The 14,177-nt window shown below is 34.9% G+C and overlaps 2 protein-coding genes and 1 pseudogene across 4 annotated transcripts; 2 read left to right on the forward strand and 1 right to left on the reverse strand.

Moving 5' to 3' along the window:
• Positions 1-283: 283 nt before the first annotated feature.
• LOC104784595 (squamosa promoter-binding-like protein 1) lies at positions 284-5,768 on the reverse strand. 2 transcript variants are annotated; one of them, XM_087451709.1, is made up of 11 exons: positions 4,539-4,912; positions 3,572-4,189; positions 3,304-3,482; positions 2,744-3,222; positions 2,559-2,633; positions 2,370-2,477; positions 2,145-2,262; positions 1,925-2,066; positions 1,695-1,839; positions 1,059-1,604; positions 284-976 (listed from the first exon to the last, which is right to left on the reverse strand). In XM_087451709.1, exons 2-11 carry the CDS (start codon positions 4,171-4,173, stop codon positions 542-544), a joined length of 2,829 nt encoding a protein of 942 aa, XP_087307835.1. In that variant the 5' UTR covers positions 4,174-4,189; positions 4,539-4,912; the 3' UTR covers positions 284-541. The 2 variants fall into 2 exon arrangements, with proteins under 2 accessions (XP_087307835.1, XP_010507933.1); XM_010509631.3 differs by having other exon boundaries at positions 3,572-5,768.
• A 3,745-nt stretch (positions 5,769-9,513) lies between these two features.
• On the forward strand, positions 9,514-11,826 carry LOC104784596 (protein CYTOSOLIC ABA RECEPTOR KINASE 3-like; annotated as a pseudogene). The gene is made up of 7 exons (XR_015558108.1): positions 9,514-9,652; positions 9,846-9,951; positions 10,141-10,392; positions 10,497-10,623; positions 10,723-10,996; positions 11,090-11,222; positions 11,308-11,826. The product of XR_015558108.1 is annotated as a protein CYTOSOLIC ABA RECEPTOR KINASE 3-like (transcript).
• A 342-nt stretch (positions 11,827-12,168) lies between these two features.
• Positions 12,169-13,131, forward strand: LOC104784597 (putative pectinesterase/pectinesterase inhibitor). Its single transcript, XM_010509632.3, has one exon. It carries the CDS (start codon positions 12,230-12,232, stop codon positions 12,878-12,880), a length of 651 nt encoding a protein of 216 aa, XP_010507934.2. The 5' UTR covers positions 12,169-12,229; the 3' UTR covers positions 12,881-13,131.
• The last annotated feature ends 1,046 nt before the right edge of the window (positions 13,132-14,177 follow it).

Consider the following 14,177-nt stretch of genomic DNA (forward strand, 5'->3'; position numbering starts at 1 on the left):
TATCCAACACATTCTCTGTTCTCACTCAATTTTGGTTGAGAGCTTCCCCGAGAGCCAAAACGTTTTTGCACAACATGACCTTGGTTGTGAGATTCGGATTCCAGCTTTAGAGCTTCTGCTCTGCATCGCATTAGATGTACCAGACAATGAAGAAGTCATCAAAGCGTTGGAATGGGCTCCCAAGTCATAAATGTATTTGTCAAGTGTGAATCCAAGTGTCTTAGTATGTAATTATGTATGTTCACCATTAAACCAAAAAAAAGCAGAAACAAAGAGAGAAGGCTAGTACAAGAACAATCTCCATTGTTAAATTACAAGAAGAAACAAATTATTCTGTCAAACAAAAAATATACTAATCAGAGAGAGAGGATTCTCAGGTTCCAGAGAGAAAGGAGAGGCTTTTACACACAACAACAACAATCTTCTACATGTCTATATATCTTATTATACTCATATAGTTACAACATATAGAAATCACGCCTTTATGGGTTTATATAAGTAATATTTATATCTTAGAAGATTCTTCATCGTAGACTTACACTCAGCTTGTTCCATAGTCCAATAACTCCCACCTGAACGGTTGAAACACATAGAGTACTTCCGGACAACTCTTGAAGAGAAGTGCCACACAGACGCAAACCGCAGCAATCGCCACCATTGACAACATAGCCGGTCTGTACGCTACAGACCTACGTGCTGTCCCATACACCAGTTTATGGTCACAGAGCTTGCATGGAAGCTGGTTAATCTGTGTGATCTCCAAGGCGGAAGTCACTGGACCTGATTTTGGTTCTTTCTGCTCTCTGTCTGCGAAAGAAACAGGGATGTTGACCACAACGTGATCTTCAGTTGCTGACTTTTTATTGATCTTGCGTTGAATCAAGTGGATGTATGAGAAGTGACCGCGTAAGCGTGCATAGTCTTCTGGTGTGAAGCCTGTGCTGTCTCGAGATGTCTTCCACGCTTTAATCCCCACCTGAAACAGATGCAAATAGATAAGCGTTTTGCTCAGAGTATCAAATTTCATGGCTGAAAAAAAGAGGGAAAATCAAAGTCACCATTGCAGGGTCTTCTGTTAGGGCATCCAACACATCTTCTGAACCGTCTTTACCGGCTGCAATGTGAAGAGGTGTTAAACCGGCAGGGCCAGCAGCATCGGGTCTAAACAAGCTATTTCTTTGCTGCTTTGGAACGTATCTCAAAAGCATTTCAACCAAAGGCCTAGAGTTTTTCCTCACGGCTCTGTGAAGAAGGCACAATTCAGATAGTGTGGCATTCGACGAGGAAGAAAAATCACCAACAGCTCCATCAAAGAACATGTTTAATAGCTTTCTGATCACAGCACACCACTCTCGATCCACTGAGAACTCGATTAGCCACTGGAATCGTATTAATGGGAAAACGTCTGGATTTGGGTCTGATTCCCCAAGCTTACTTCTGTGAAGAAGCCAACCGATTTCATGAATGAAGTCCATAGCTTCCTTAGCAGAATCAGTTCCAGTGAACTCTAACGTGGTTTCAAGTATACGGATTTCAGAACAAACATCATCGTCTTCAACCACTAAGAAAGGGAAGAAGCTGCTGCTGAGTCCTTGGTCTTCAATCTGGAACAATCATCCAACAAGCTCTGAGTCTCATGAATAAACATGTGACCGCTTATCAATGACCAGAGTAGAAATATAGAAAGTGCTTACCTCCATGAATCCTCGACCACTAGTTATAGGCATATCACAAGAAAAGTTGACACACTCAACACTCCCATTATTCTCCTTGAGATCATCATCCTCCTCGTGTGCTGTTTCCTGAATCAAGTATTTTCCTTCTACAGCACAAAGTAACCTGTGAAAAAGATTAAAAGACAATTAGACGTCAAGGAAGAAGAAAAAGAAGACAAGAAAAGCCAAAAGTCTAAAGAAAACAAAACCTTGTGCCACGTCGACGGAGATTGATGCCTTTAACCGTAAACTGAGCTTTTCCCGTTGCAGCTACAGCAAGCGGTTTAACGCTAATGATGTGGCTATAATCATGACTTTTGAGAGGTAAGGAAGTGTCGACAACAACCTGACCTGCAACCCCAGGATTGACGATAAATACTCAGAAATCCAGAAAAGTATTCACAAGGTGAAAGTATTCTCAAAACTAACCGTTATATACAAATGCAAGTTGGTTTTGAACCCTAACGTAAATCCATCCAGTTGTCCACAAGGGACCATCAGAGAGATCCAGAAGCTTCCTTAAGCTAAAACCAAGATCTTCTGAAAGCTGCCAACCAAATAAATAAAGAGAATACGCCTTCAGGAGTCTGGAACTTTACCGAAGACAAGATGAAATGTCAAAAAAGAGAGAAAGAAGTTATAACGTAAACTAACTTCTTCCCAAGCAGTTTCAGCTTGACGAAGATAAACTGTTAATACGATACAGCCAGGCCTAATGTAGCTCTCCATGTCAGTTGGACTATGCGATAACCAGTCAAGAATCTGAATATCGAGAAATCAACACATCAATATAACTTCCAACATCACAAAGTAAGAAACTTGAGTTCTCAAGCAGACCAGTACCTGTCCACGCAAGGCAACAGGAAAATCGTTTGGTTCTTTCCCAAACAGTTTGAACACAATCCGGCCTGTGCGCATCTGAGATAAAGTAAAAAGAAAGAAAGAAAAAAAGAGAGAGAATGTTACAGCAGATTATCAGGAGCAGGTAAATAGACCAGAACATAATGGATGAGGTAAGAGATATATACCTGAGCATCCTCACTAGAACTTGACGGTGACTGGTCAGATGCTGAATCTGAATTCCTACTTGTCTGAGGTGGACTAGACTGATGTATCCACGAAGGATAATCAAGAGAACTGGTTGCTGGATTCGTAGGAGGAGGAGATCTTTCAATATCTGTATCATCTGAATCTATATAAATATCATTCAAATCAAAATCATTCATCTTGACTTGTTTTTCTGATCTGTTCTCGGTAGCTGTCCCATTGGCATACAATTCTTGCCGAGGAATTTCAGGTACGTTAACTGAGAGTTGCTTTGAATCCTCTTGAGGAGCTCCCTCAATTGCAAGTAAACCCGAGTTTCCAATATTTAAGGAACCTAGAGATCCTCCTTGCAGAAGAAGTTCAACTAAGTTTTTCCCTAATTGTTCACCAGCATGGCTTACAAGGCTCTTCAGAAGATGAGACATCAAATCTTGATCAGCGGTATTGTCTGATCGAGTAGCTGCAAGGTATAGAGATTTAGCAGCTGATACAAAACACTTTAAAAGACTAATCTAAGTAGATATCAGAGTAAACACCATACTATGCATATTGGAGAGTATCTTCAGGAGACTAATCAAGAGATAATTGCTTGACTGATCATCACTAGGATTCCCGTTGGCGCCAGGTTCAGGATTAGTTTTCCTCCTACGTTTATTATGCCCAGCCAAACGTCTACGACAACTTCTCTTTCCTTCATCAAACTCCTGAAGCACATGGAACCTGAAAGATAGAAAAAAATAAAGTTGACTCATTTACTTATTGTTTAATTATCACATCAGGTTTTGAGAGGTTTAGAAAGACAGGCATACCTACTACATTGCTGACAAAACCGCTGCATGATACCTCCGACAATGGCACTAGTAGCTTTAGAATGCATCTCACACACCTTATGACGTCTATGATAATCCTTAACTTTACTAAGATCAGCTTCACAGTTTTCCACCTGACAAGCAGCACGATTTGTCACACCTCCTGCTCCTCCTCCTCCGAATTTAGTCTTCTTAGCAGCACAACTCCCTTCTCTTTCACCATTAAGATCACAACCATTGTCTCCTAGCTTCAAAGTAAGACCTTTACCACCACCATTATGGTCACCTTCTATAGCAACAGCTCTCCTCTTCTTCTCAACTTCTCTTGTACTACTTCTCACCATTAACTCACTGTTATTCCCTTCATCAGAGCAAGAAGAGGAGCTATTGGAAGAGTTCCCTAAAGGGAAAAACTGACGTCCCGTAGTTTCGGTAGCAACAACACCACCAGGATGATTCAAGTGAGTAGCGACAAAGAGATCACCATCCCATTTCCAATCGTTGAGATCCCACTCGACACTCTTTTTACCAACAGAACTTAGATCCACAGCTCTAAACCCATAGAAATGTTGTTGAGGCTCACCTTCAATTCTAGCTTCCATGACAGGTAGTTTTCTTCTACTCTCCAAAAGATCAAATTCAGAACTTAAAAGATAAGAAATATAACCAAAACCCAAATTGATCTTTCTGTAGATCGAAAGGTAAAAAAAAAACAAACTTTAAGGCTTGTTCCTAATCAATCTCGATTATTTTCACCAAAAAAAAAACCTAAAAAGAGATCCATGAATTCCAATTAACCGGAACACAGATGCCCCATAACCCAATAAAATCAAAGACCTTTCTCCAAACATAAAAAAAAAAACCTCTTAATAAGCCCCCTCTATAAATTGATTGAATCCTTATATATATATATATATGTATAGCTCTTCAACGCCAGAAAAAAAAGAAAAAGAAGATATGAACTGACCTCTGTTCAAACAAGACTGAATCAAATCAATATACACAAAGGAAACTAACTACAGCTGGAGAGAGAGACACCTTGAAAAAGCCACTGGCGATGAAGAAGAAGAATAGAGGAAGAAAAAAGAAAAAGAAGAAGAAAGAAGATGAAGTGAATCTGCGTTTGTGGCGTGATGGAGAAGAGTATGTATGGTAATGGTGTGATGGTATGGTAATGGTAATGGTAATGGTAATGGTAATGGTAATGGTAGTACAACACAAAAAAAAGAAAAGAAAAGTAAGTTAGGGGAGAGAAAGAAAGAGTGAGAGAGAGAGAGAGAAAAGAAACCAAACAAAAAGACGTAGGAGAGAGAGAGAGAGAGAGTTAGATCAATTTAGTACATAAAAAATTAATTGAAATGAAAAACAAAAAAAAAAATAGTGGTGGGGACCAGTTCTTTTACACTGATTAAATAAAATAATATTAAAATTGAGACTTTTGTTCTATCTCTCTCTCTCTCTTTGGCCATGTGAAACAGTGTACTTACTAACTTACCCTACATACAATTTCCCCCCACTCACTCATTGTAGTCCATAATCCCCTGTTTCTCGGTACACGGGACTGAGAGAGAGAGAGACAGGGTATTGATTGTCTGTGTTGTGATCTACGATAACGTTGCGAGTACTAAGCTACTTACTTGGGATGGGAGAGAGAGAGAGAGAGAGATCGGGTGTTTCCGCGACTAGTGAACGACCGCAGTGATCGCTAGTTGACAAAGAAAGTGTCGGTGGTGTTGTGTATTTTGTAAACGCGCCTTTGACTTTTTGACTCATAACACCAAAACAAAACAAAAAGTTTTCGTTCTTCTTCTGATACACACAACACGACGATTGGGTCAACCTTTCGGTCTCCCAATGTCGTCATTATGGTCTGGGCTTTCTTGGCCCACTCTCATTTTTTGGCCCACTTGCTATTATCACTATCCCATTTTCAACTATTTTTTAATTATAAAAATTACTGCATTTTCTTTTTGTTGTGTTAATTAATTTAAGGTGGGGGATATTATACTACAATACAAACAAACTGTTATAAAACATAACGCAAATATATAATGTTATATATATTATATATGTATATGTGTATACGTGTATGCATAATATATACATACTATAGTAAATAAATGGAGAGAGTAATATATGGAGTGAGAGACCGAGAGTAGAGGGGAGAGAGTTAAACAATGATGCTCTTTTTATTATTACTCTCTTCTCTTCTTACAATAACTCCTTATTTACAGTGAACAACAAAAGACATGAGTCACACACTTATATATTTGGTAACGACAAGTGGTGAGTTAGTGTAATATAACATGAACAAGTGTCATGACATGTGTTTTGTGATGGATTAATCACAATTATATTTCATAACACAAACAAATATATACTGTAATCGAATTTTGTTAGTGCGAGAGAGACCGACCCAGTCACATGATAAAAATACTAGTATAACGAAAGAATCCAATGCGCCACGTCTTCCATGTTCCTCGTCTTCGTTAGCTTTAGAATCTCATATGGATCTAATTCCATTTCTTAATCGTCATCCTTAAAGTATATTTATATTATTCCACGTTTTTTTTCATAACCATGAATGATGCTGATAATAAATTATTTGGTTGTATATGTCAGTGTGAGATATAGTATTGAATTAGGAACCGAATAAATAGACAATAATCATTGTATTAAAACCGTAGCGGCAAATTTCGGCACATAATTCGCATAACTTAAAAGAGAAATAAAAAATCCAAGAAAATATTGAAACGGCTAATCATTTATACGTTTCAAAAAAGATGTTATATCATTGATCTAAGTGTTAAGATAATGTAATCAGCAACAAAAAAAAAAAAAAAAGAACACCATGATTCGCTCTCGAACATGCCCATATTTTGTTCACATGCACGACAACGACTCCAATTCATCCGACCCACAACTCACCAAACCCCCCCCTCTAGCTCTCTTTATTATTTCTAATTCTATATCTTTTAAATTATATCTTGTCTTATCGTACACGAAAGCAACAAGATTTCAAGAAGATATATAACGCGGAAACATAAAACGATTTTAAAAGATTTTTAACATTGGAAAACCTAGCTACAAGTATTTTATATTACGATTTCTACTCGTTTCCTTTTCTTTAGCTAGTGTTGGACCGTTGGTAATTTTTTAGTTCTTAATTACACATTTTCTTCAAAACGCATAGAAACGTAGTATCCCATATATAATAAAACGGAAGTACACAACATTGTTTTCTAAACTATATAATTTTAATAAATTAGTTACAAATAGGTTATAACTTAATTGGTTACAAGTTAAATAGTGGGCACAACCTTAATTTATTTTGAGAAAATTTTATTACTAGATCACATTGTTTCCAAAAATCTTAAAGAGAATATTCTTAAAAATCATTTGATATCATCTTACTTACTATATTAATTTTTTTTATTAAATTATTCATCAAATAAAATATTTTGATATCTAAATTAACATATTAATTTGTTAATTATCATTATACTCCACCTCTCATTTTTATATATGAGTCTATTTTGTGAAACAAATCAATTATCATATTATTTATTATAATTAAAAAATAATAATTTCCGGATATAATATAAGTTGAATTTTTTTTAAAACAAATATAAATGGTTCAATCTATAAAATATTCAAATTTTAATAATATTATTCTTTAAAAATAATGTCTATTGAATTAAATATTTTACTGAGTAACAGGTCAAAATTTGAATATTTAAATTCAATTTCATACTTTTTTTTGTTGAATTTTATAATTTTATATAATATAATAAATTTAAAGACTTTATTTTGAAATATTTTAAAAATATTGAAACTTGATATAAAAGTTAGAAACTATAAACACTCTAATTGATTTGTTATAGCAATGTCAATAATATATCACTATAATATGAAAGAATTTCAAGAAACCATGTATATTAAAACGAAAAGTATAACAATATATTAAATTACTCATAATATAATAATAACTCGCCTTTTAAAAACTAAATTTACAAAATTAAATCTTATAATAACATTCAATTCATGATGTAGTATATACATTGTTGAAATAACTTCACATACATAAACTAATATAACATATTAAAATTTTATTTTAAAATAGAAAATATACAAAAATTTGTATAAATAAAATTTAACCAGTGTTATAACACGGCTATTTATCTATAATAATTATAAAATGTACAAAATAGGAATAGTAGGTATGGCTTGACTACTTGACTCCTCTGAAACTGCACAAAAGTACGCTCCTAGTGGAGTTTCTTCGTCGGCATGGATTCAACAACAATACGAAGCTCTGGGATATTCGTGGCCACCGTTCCTTGGTTCTTGAAGAGATGATAAAGAATGTGATTGTTGCAGTTATTGATATATCGTCAACTCCATTTGACTGAGAGTCAAAGAGTTCTGAATTGATCCGTTTGAATAAGTAAAATCAATAAATACACAAATGACTCGCTTTTAATTAATATTCAAACTTTTATGTAATGTTATAGTAGGACTGATTTCAAATGTACTATTATAGTGATAAAGGCAACTTTTATGTATTTATTATAGGGAAAATTCCCAAAAAAAACACCAACTATTTAATGTTTGCCAGAAAAAAACATTAACTTTTTTCGTTTCTAGAAAAATACGCAAACTATTTTTTAGTTGATAAAAAATACACGAACTATTATTTTTTTCCAGTTTCTCCTCGTCTCCGTTACGACCATTAACGGTATTGTAACGACGTTATTATTTTTGAAAAAAATTCCAGAAAAAAACATAAACTATTTATTTGTTGCCAGAAAAATACATGAACTTTTTTTTCTTTGCCTGAAAAATACATAATTTTTTTTTCTTATTAACAATGTTAGAGATCATATCTCATAACTTTCTCTGCTCTCTTGAACTTCATACTAGTTTTCACTACTATTTATGATAACTAAATTCAAAAACAAAAATATACAATTAGATTAATTGATTTCTAAATTTCTCAATAGTATTGTTTTTGCATAAATAAATGGTGAATCTGGTTAGGTTACAAGAGTTGATATCCCACAAAATGGCTATAATCTACGATCTCGATCAAGTTTGCATACACCAGCCCATTTGATGATTTACATTGGCTATCAGCATCATAAGTTATGATCTCTAACATTGTCAATGGAAAAATAAGAAATGAAAAATTATGTATTTTTTAGGCAAAAAAAAAGTTCATGTATTTTTCTGGCAACAAATAAATAGTTTGTGTTTTTTTCTGGAATTTTTTTTCAAAAATAGTAACGCCGTAACGGAAACGAGGAGAAACTGAAAAAAAATAATAGTTCGTGTATTTTTTATCAACTAAAAAATAGTCTGCGTATTTTTCTGGCAACGAAAAAAGTTCATATTTTTTTCTGGTAAATATTAAATAGTTGGTGTTTTTTTTGGGAATTTTCCCATTTATTATAGGTAATTTCTCATAATTAAAGAAAAATACTATAAAGAAACTGAAAAATGATTTGCAATTATTATATCTCGTATCATATATACTGTATGTTTTTTATAATGCAAAATTAGTAGCTATCAATCAAAAAGAAAAAAAACTGAAATAATTCCAACTACCACTAACGGGAAGATAAAACGGGTCGTTGAAAGACGGCCGGCGGCGGAATTCACGCCGTTGCTTTTTTAATCTTTTATCAGACGATAATTCCGGAATTTTATTATTCTCCAATTTCATTCGACTTTAAAAATAAAAATAAAAATGACGTGGCAATCTGGTCGTTGGGTTTAAGTTCTTGTCATTAATTTAAACGGTGTTTTGTAATGACACGGTGTCAAAGTGACAGCGTTGAAACTCCTCTCCCAGTCAAAAGTTTGGAGAGCTAATAATCCTCTACTTTACTCCACCACCTTTAATTATAAAGTAATCTCTCCCCTATAATTGCGTTTAAAGAGCTCAAAAGATTTGTCTTTATCTCACTGTTCTCTTCTCTCTTCTTCGCTGTGTTTCATATAATTCTCTTCTTTCTCCATTACCATCTCTCACATTTTTCACTCTTACTGATTCGTCTCTCTACTTGGATTTATCGAAAGGTATAACCTTTTTTTTTTTCAGATTATTTTGATTCCCGTTGTTCTGTTCTCGATTCCATCATCTAAACTATATATTAGCGATGATTTCACCAGATTTATCTATGATTTGCTTCTTGTTGACTGTTTGGTTATGGCTATTTTTTTGAATGCGAGTCAATAATTCCAAATAGTATTTGAATTCTCAACGTTGCAGATTTGAATAGAAATTGTTATGAGTTGCTTCGGCTGTTGCGAGGAAGATGATATGCATAAAGCTGCTGATTATGGTGGCCACCACAACACTGCCAAACACTTTCCAGGTCTAATTTCTGTTTCTTTTTACTTCCTTCCATATCAAAATTGGATCTTTCTTACTTATACTAAGCAAATATCAAAACTTGCCGAGGTAGTTCAGTATCAAGTCCCCTTGTTTTGGTTTCCCTGTTTATGATCATGTGGGATTAGTCTCTTTATTGAAAAAAAAAAAAAGCTTTGGTTTTGGTGAGCAGGAAATGATGCAAGGCATCAAGCTTCTGAAACTGCGCAAAAGGGCGCTCCTATTGTGAAGGTGCAGCCTATTGAAGTACCTACTATCCCTGCTACTGAACTCGAGGAAGCAACAGATGATTTTGGTTCCACTTCTCTCATCGGTGAAGGCTCCTATGGAAGAGTTTATTACGGAGTTTTGAACAATGATCAGCCTGCAGCTATTAAAAAAATTGGATTCTAATAAACAGCCTGACAATGAGTTCCTTGCCCAGGTTTGATAAGTTTACTGGCTTTAGTAAACTATTGTTGTTGGTATGTCACATTGTCTGAATTTTGGAATTGAACTTGGGAAATTTAATTTGAACTGCTTGTGCAGGTTTCCATGGTTTCTAGGCTGAAACATGATAACTTTGTTCAACTTCTTGGTTACTGTGTTGATGGGAATTCACGGATACTTGCTTATGAGTTTGCCAAAAATGGATCTCTTCATGATATTCTTCATGGTACAGTTTTGCTTAATCACTAAGTTGTCCACACACACTTCTAGGACCAATATTCGTGTGGGGATTACTTAACTTTAACATCTTACGATGATTCCTCAGGGAGGAAAGGTGTGAAGGGAGCACAGCCAGGTCCTGTCTTGTCCTGGTATCAACGAGTGAAAATTGCAGTTGGAGCTGCAAGAGGGCTTGAGTACTTGCATGAAAAAGCAAATCCTCACATCATTCACCGCGACATTAAATCCAGCAATGTCCTGCTCTTTGAAGACGATGTTGCCAAAATTGCTGACTTTGATCTCTCTAATCAAGCTCCTGATATGGCAGCTCGCCTTCATTCCACCCGTGTTCTTGGAACTTTCGGTTATCATGCCCCTGAGTAAGTTTGGTGGGAGTTTCTTAGTCAAAACATGTTTTGTGTGAGTGAGCTAGCTACCAAGTCTCAACAAATGCTCTTCCCTTTTCTTTACAGATATGCAATGACCGGACAACTAAATGCCAAGAGTGATGTCTACAGCTTCGGGGTTGTCTTACTCGAACTTCTTACAGGTCGAAAACCTGTTGATCATAGATTACCTAGAGGCCAACAGAGTTTAGTCACATGGGTACTAATTTCTCTTAATCTTTACACATCTTTTTAGTTATCCTCATATAGCAAGATTATATAAACTGTTTACTTATATGAATCAGGCTACACCTAAACTGAGCGAAGACAAGGTTAAACAATGCGTTGATGCAAGACTTGGAGGCGATTACCCTCCAAAAGCTGTTGCTAAGGTATATTAGAAAGAACCAAACTTTTCATATTCTCAAATAGCGCTAACGTTTTAGAATGCATTGTAACATCAAGTGTGTGGTGATGATGAAAACGCAGTTAGCCGCGGTTGCTGCGTTGTGTGTGCAATATGAAGCGGATTTTAGGCCGAATATGAGTATTGTTGTCAAAGCTCTTCAACCTCTGTTGAATGCTCGAGCTGTAGTAGCTCCAGGCGAAGGAGTACATTAGCTAGCCACACAACTTTCTCTGTCGTCTCTGAAAGATTTGGTTTACATATATATACACACACCAACCAAAACTTAATGTGCATAGAAATCTTTGTAATGTTTATTTTTTATTATTTTGGTCAAAAAAAAATCCGTTATTATTTGGATTCTTGTTGACTGCTTAATTAACAAGAATCACATCATTTATATATTCTTTCATTTAAATTTGTATGTTATAATGTATATATAGATAAATAACTGTCTACTCTATGTTACCATAGTATAAGTATTTGTTACCTACTTTTCAAAGATGTATTACATATTATAATTATAATGTTACCTAAATTCGTAACAAAAATAGGGTTACTGTCTCAGTGGCAGAAATCTTTGAAAAAAGGATCATATGATGGCATGTCCACAGGTAATTAAAAACCGCCACAATTCACTCATTATCATCCATTCGTATTTGAAAATAGTCAAAACCAAAAACAAACCAAAAAAAAAACATCCAAATTTAGAAAAAACCATAATAAATCTTTTATATATATAGACGTAACCTTTCATCTTCCTTTTTCTACCTATTCCTTTCCAATCCACGTCCAAAAAAAACAGAAAAAAACAAAAAAAAATGAACACTCCAATAAAACTCGCCTTTCTCATTCTCTGCATCTCCCTCACCGCAACCGCATTCATAGTTCCAGAAAAACGCGACGCCGTTACACCAGAACACCTAAAGGCCGTCGATGGAATCTGCAGCGTTGTGCAAGACAAACGTCTATGTAGCATTACCCTAAGAGGCGTCCCAAGCAATGATCCAGCCGTTTTGGTCCGTTACTTAGCCACGGCCGCTGAAACGTCCGTTAAAAAGGGTTTGAAGTTCCTCGAAGCGATCAAACCTAAATACAAAGGAAACGCCTTTGCCACAACTTGCATCACCGGCTGTGAAAAACAGCTACACAACGCCTTGGAAGACTTTGCAGATTTCTGGAAAGCCGCAGGAAAAAACCTATCGAGCATGGCTGACAACTACTTCACATGTAAGAAGAAGATGACTTCTATCTTCACTTACCATTCCACTTGTCTCGATGATATCTACGACAAGACGTTACACAAAGTGGTCGAAGGAGGGATTGGGCTTGGGAAAAGAATGAGTGGTGAGTCAGTGGATGTGTTCGCTGGAATGGGCAAAGTCTTTAACACTTTCAACATTAAGACAAAACTTAACCAGCAAGAGACCGATGCCTTGCTCCCACCACCATTGTCCTTTTATTACTATTGATTTTATTTATCAATATAATATTCTATATATTAAAAAAAAAAAAATGTATAGCTTCCGTCGATGGTGATGAATAATTTGCATCGATTGGGGTTTTCAGATGTTTTAGGAATCTTGTAACCAAAGGTTCCTTTTGATGTATGTTTGTAATTAATATGTTATGGATTATAATCATGTATGGACCTCGTGATTGGAAAGGATATGGAAAAGATGTGGTTATATATCCAATAATAATAACTTAATTTAATAACGTATTTGGTGAATTGTATTTTATTTTATCTGTATATACTTTTTATTTATACTTTGTGTTAATTTTCTTTTTCATTGATGATGTTCCACATTTTTACTTGAATTTTGCAATGGCTACATATATCTTTAAGGAATAAAAAAAAATAAAAAAAAAAAACAAGGCATGAAAAAATTGATTCCCGGCCCGCATTATTCAGTGACAACAAAATTTGTTAACTGTTGCTAATTAGTTTCATTTTGAGTTTAGCATACAAACATCTTCCTCAGGCGAAGTTGGATAACATTTCCGCGCTAATTATATATGCGTTTGTTGATACAATCTTTTTTTATGTTTTCTTTGTAGTATATTTATACTCTTTCTATTGAGTTTTGTTTAGTATGCAAAATATGTAGTTTTAGATTTTTTTACATGCATACAAAATCATCATGCTACTCACTCGAATTGTAGTGCTTTGTAAAACCAAAGATGCTACTCATATTGGAAGCTTGTGCATTAAATCAGCACGTTACGAGATGGTGATTTTTTGGGTCCATACGTGGTCTAAGTATAAAGTATAAACTGCGTGACAAACTGAATTGGTATGGTTTAACTATAGTACTAGAGCTCATTTTATAAGAGCTAGTTTTAAAGAAGGTTCTGAATATTTATAATTTAACTAGGTGAAGTATATGTGTGGTCTATTCATATTCTATACTGCATGCAGACTAGTACTTAACCAATCAAATGGAAGTGAAAAGAGCATACTATATATGCTTAACTGATATGTAATGAAGCTGTTTCGTAACTAAGTTTACAAGGATTTTATGTAATTCGATTTTAATTTTCAAAATTCCATAAATGTGGTTTGGGTGGTCTGACTTGAGTCAGGTGATCAGGTCGATTTGTGGTTTAAGACTGATCACCACAGTCCACCACTTGACAAAGTCGCCCTTTGCTCTATATTAAAATTTATCCATTCATGAATACCGATCAAATACCGATAAAATTAGTATTTTTAAAACGGAAATTAACGACTATATCTCTTTTTTGTGTCAATCATCAATACACCAC

Source organism: Camelina sativa, chromosome 5 (assembly GCF_030686135.1).
Source record: "Camelina sativa cultivar CO46 ecotype springtype chromosome 5, ASM3068613v1".
Lineage (NCBI taxonomy): Eukaryota > Viridiplantae > Streptophyta > Magnoliopsida > Brassicales > Brassicaceae > Camelina > Camelina sativa.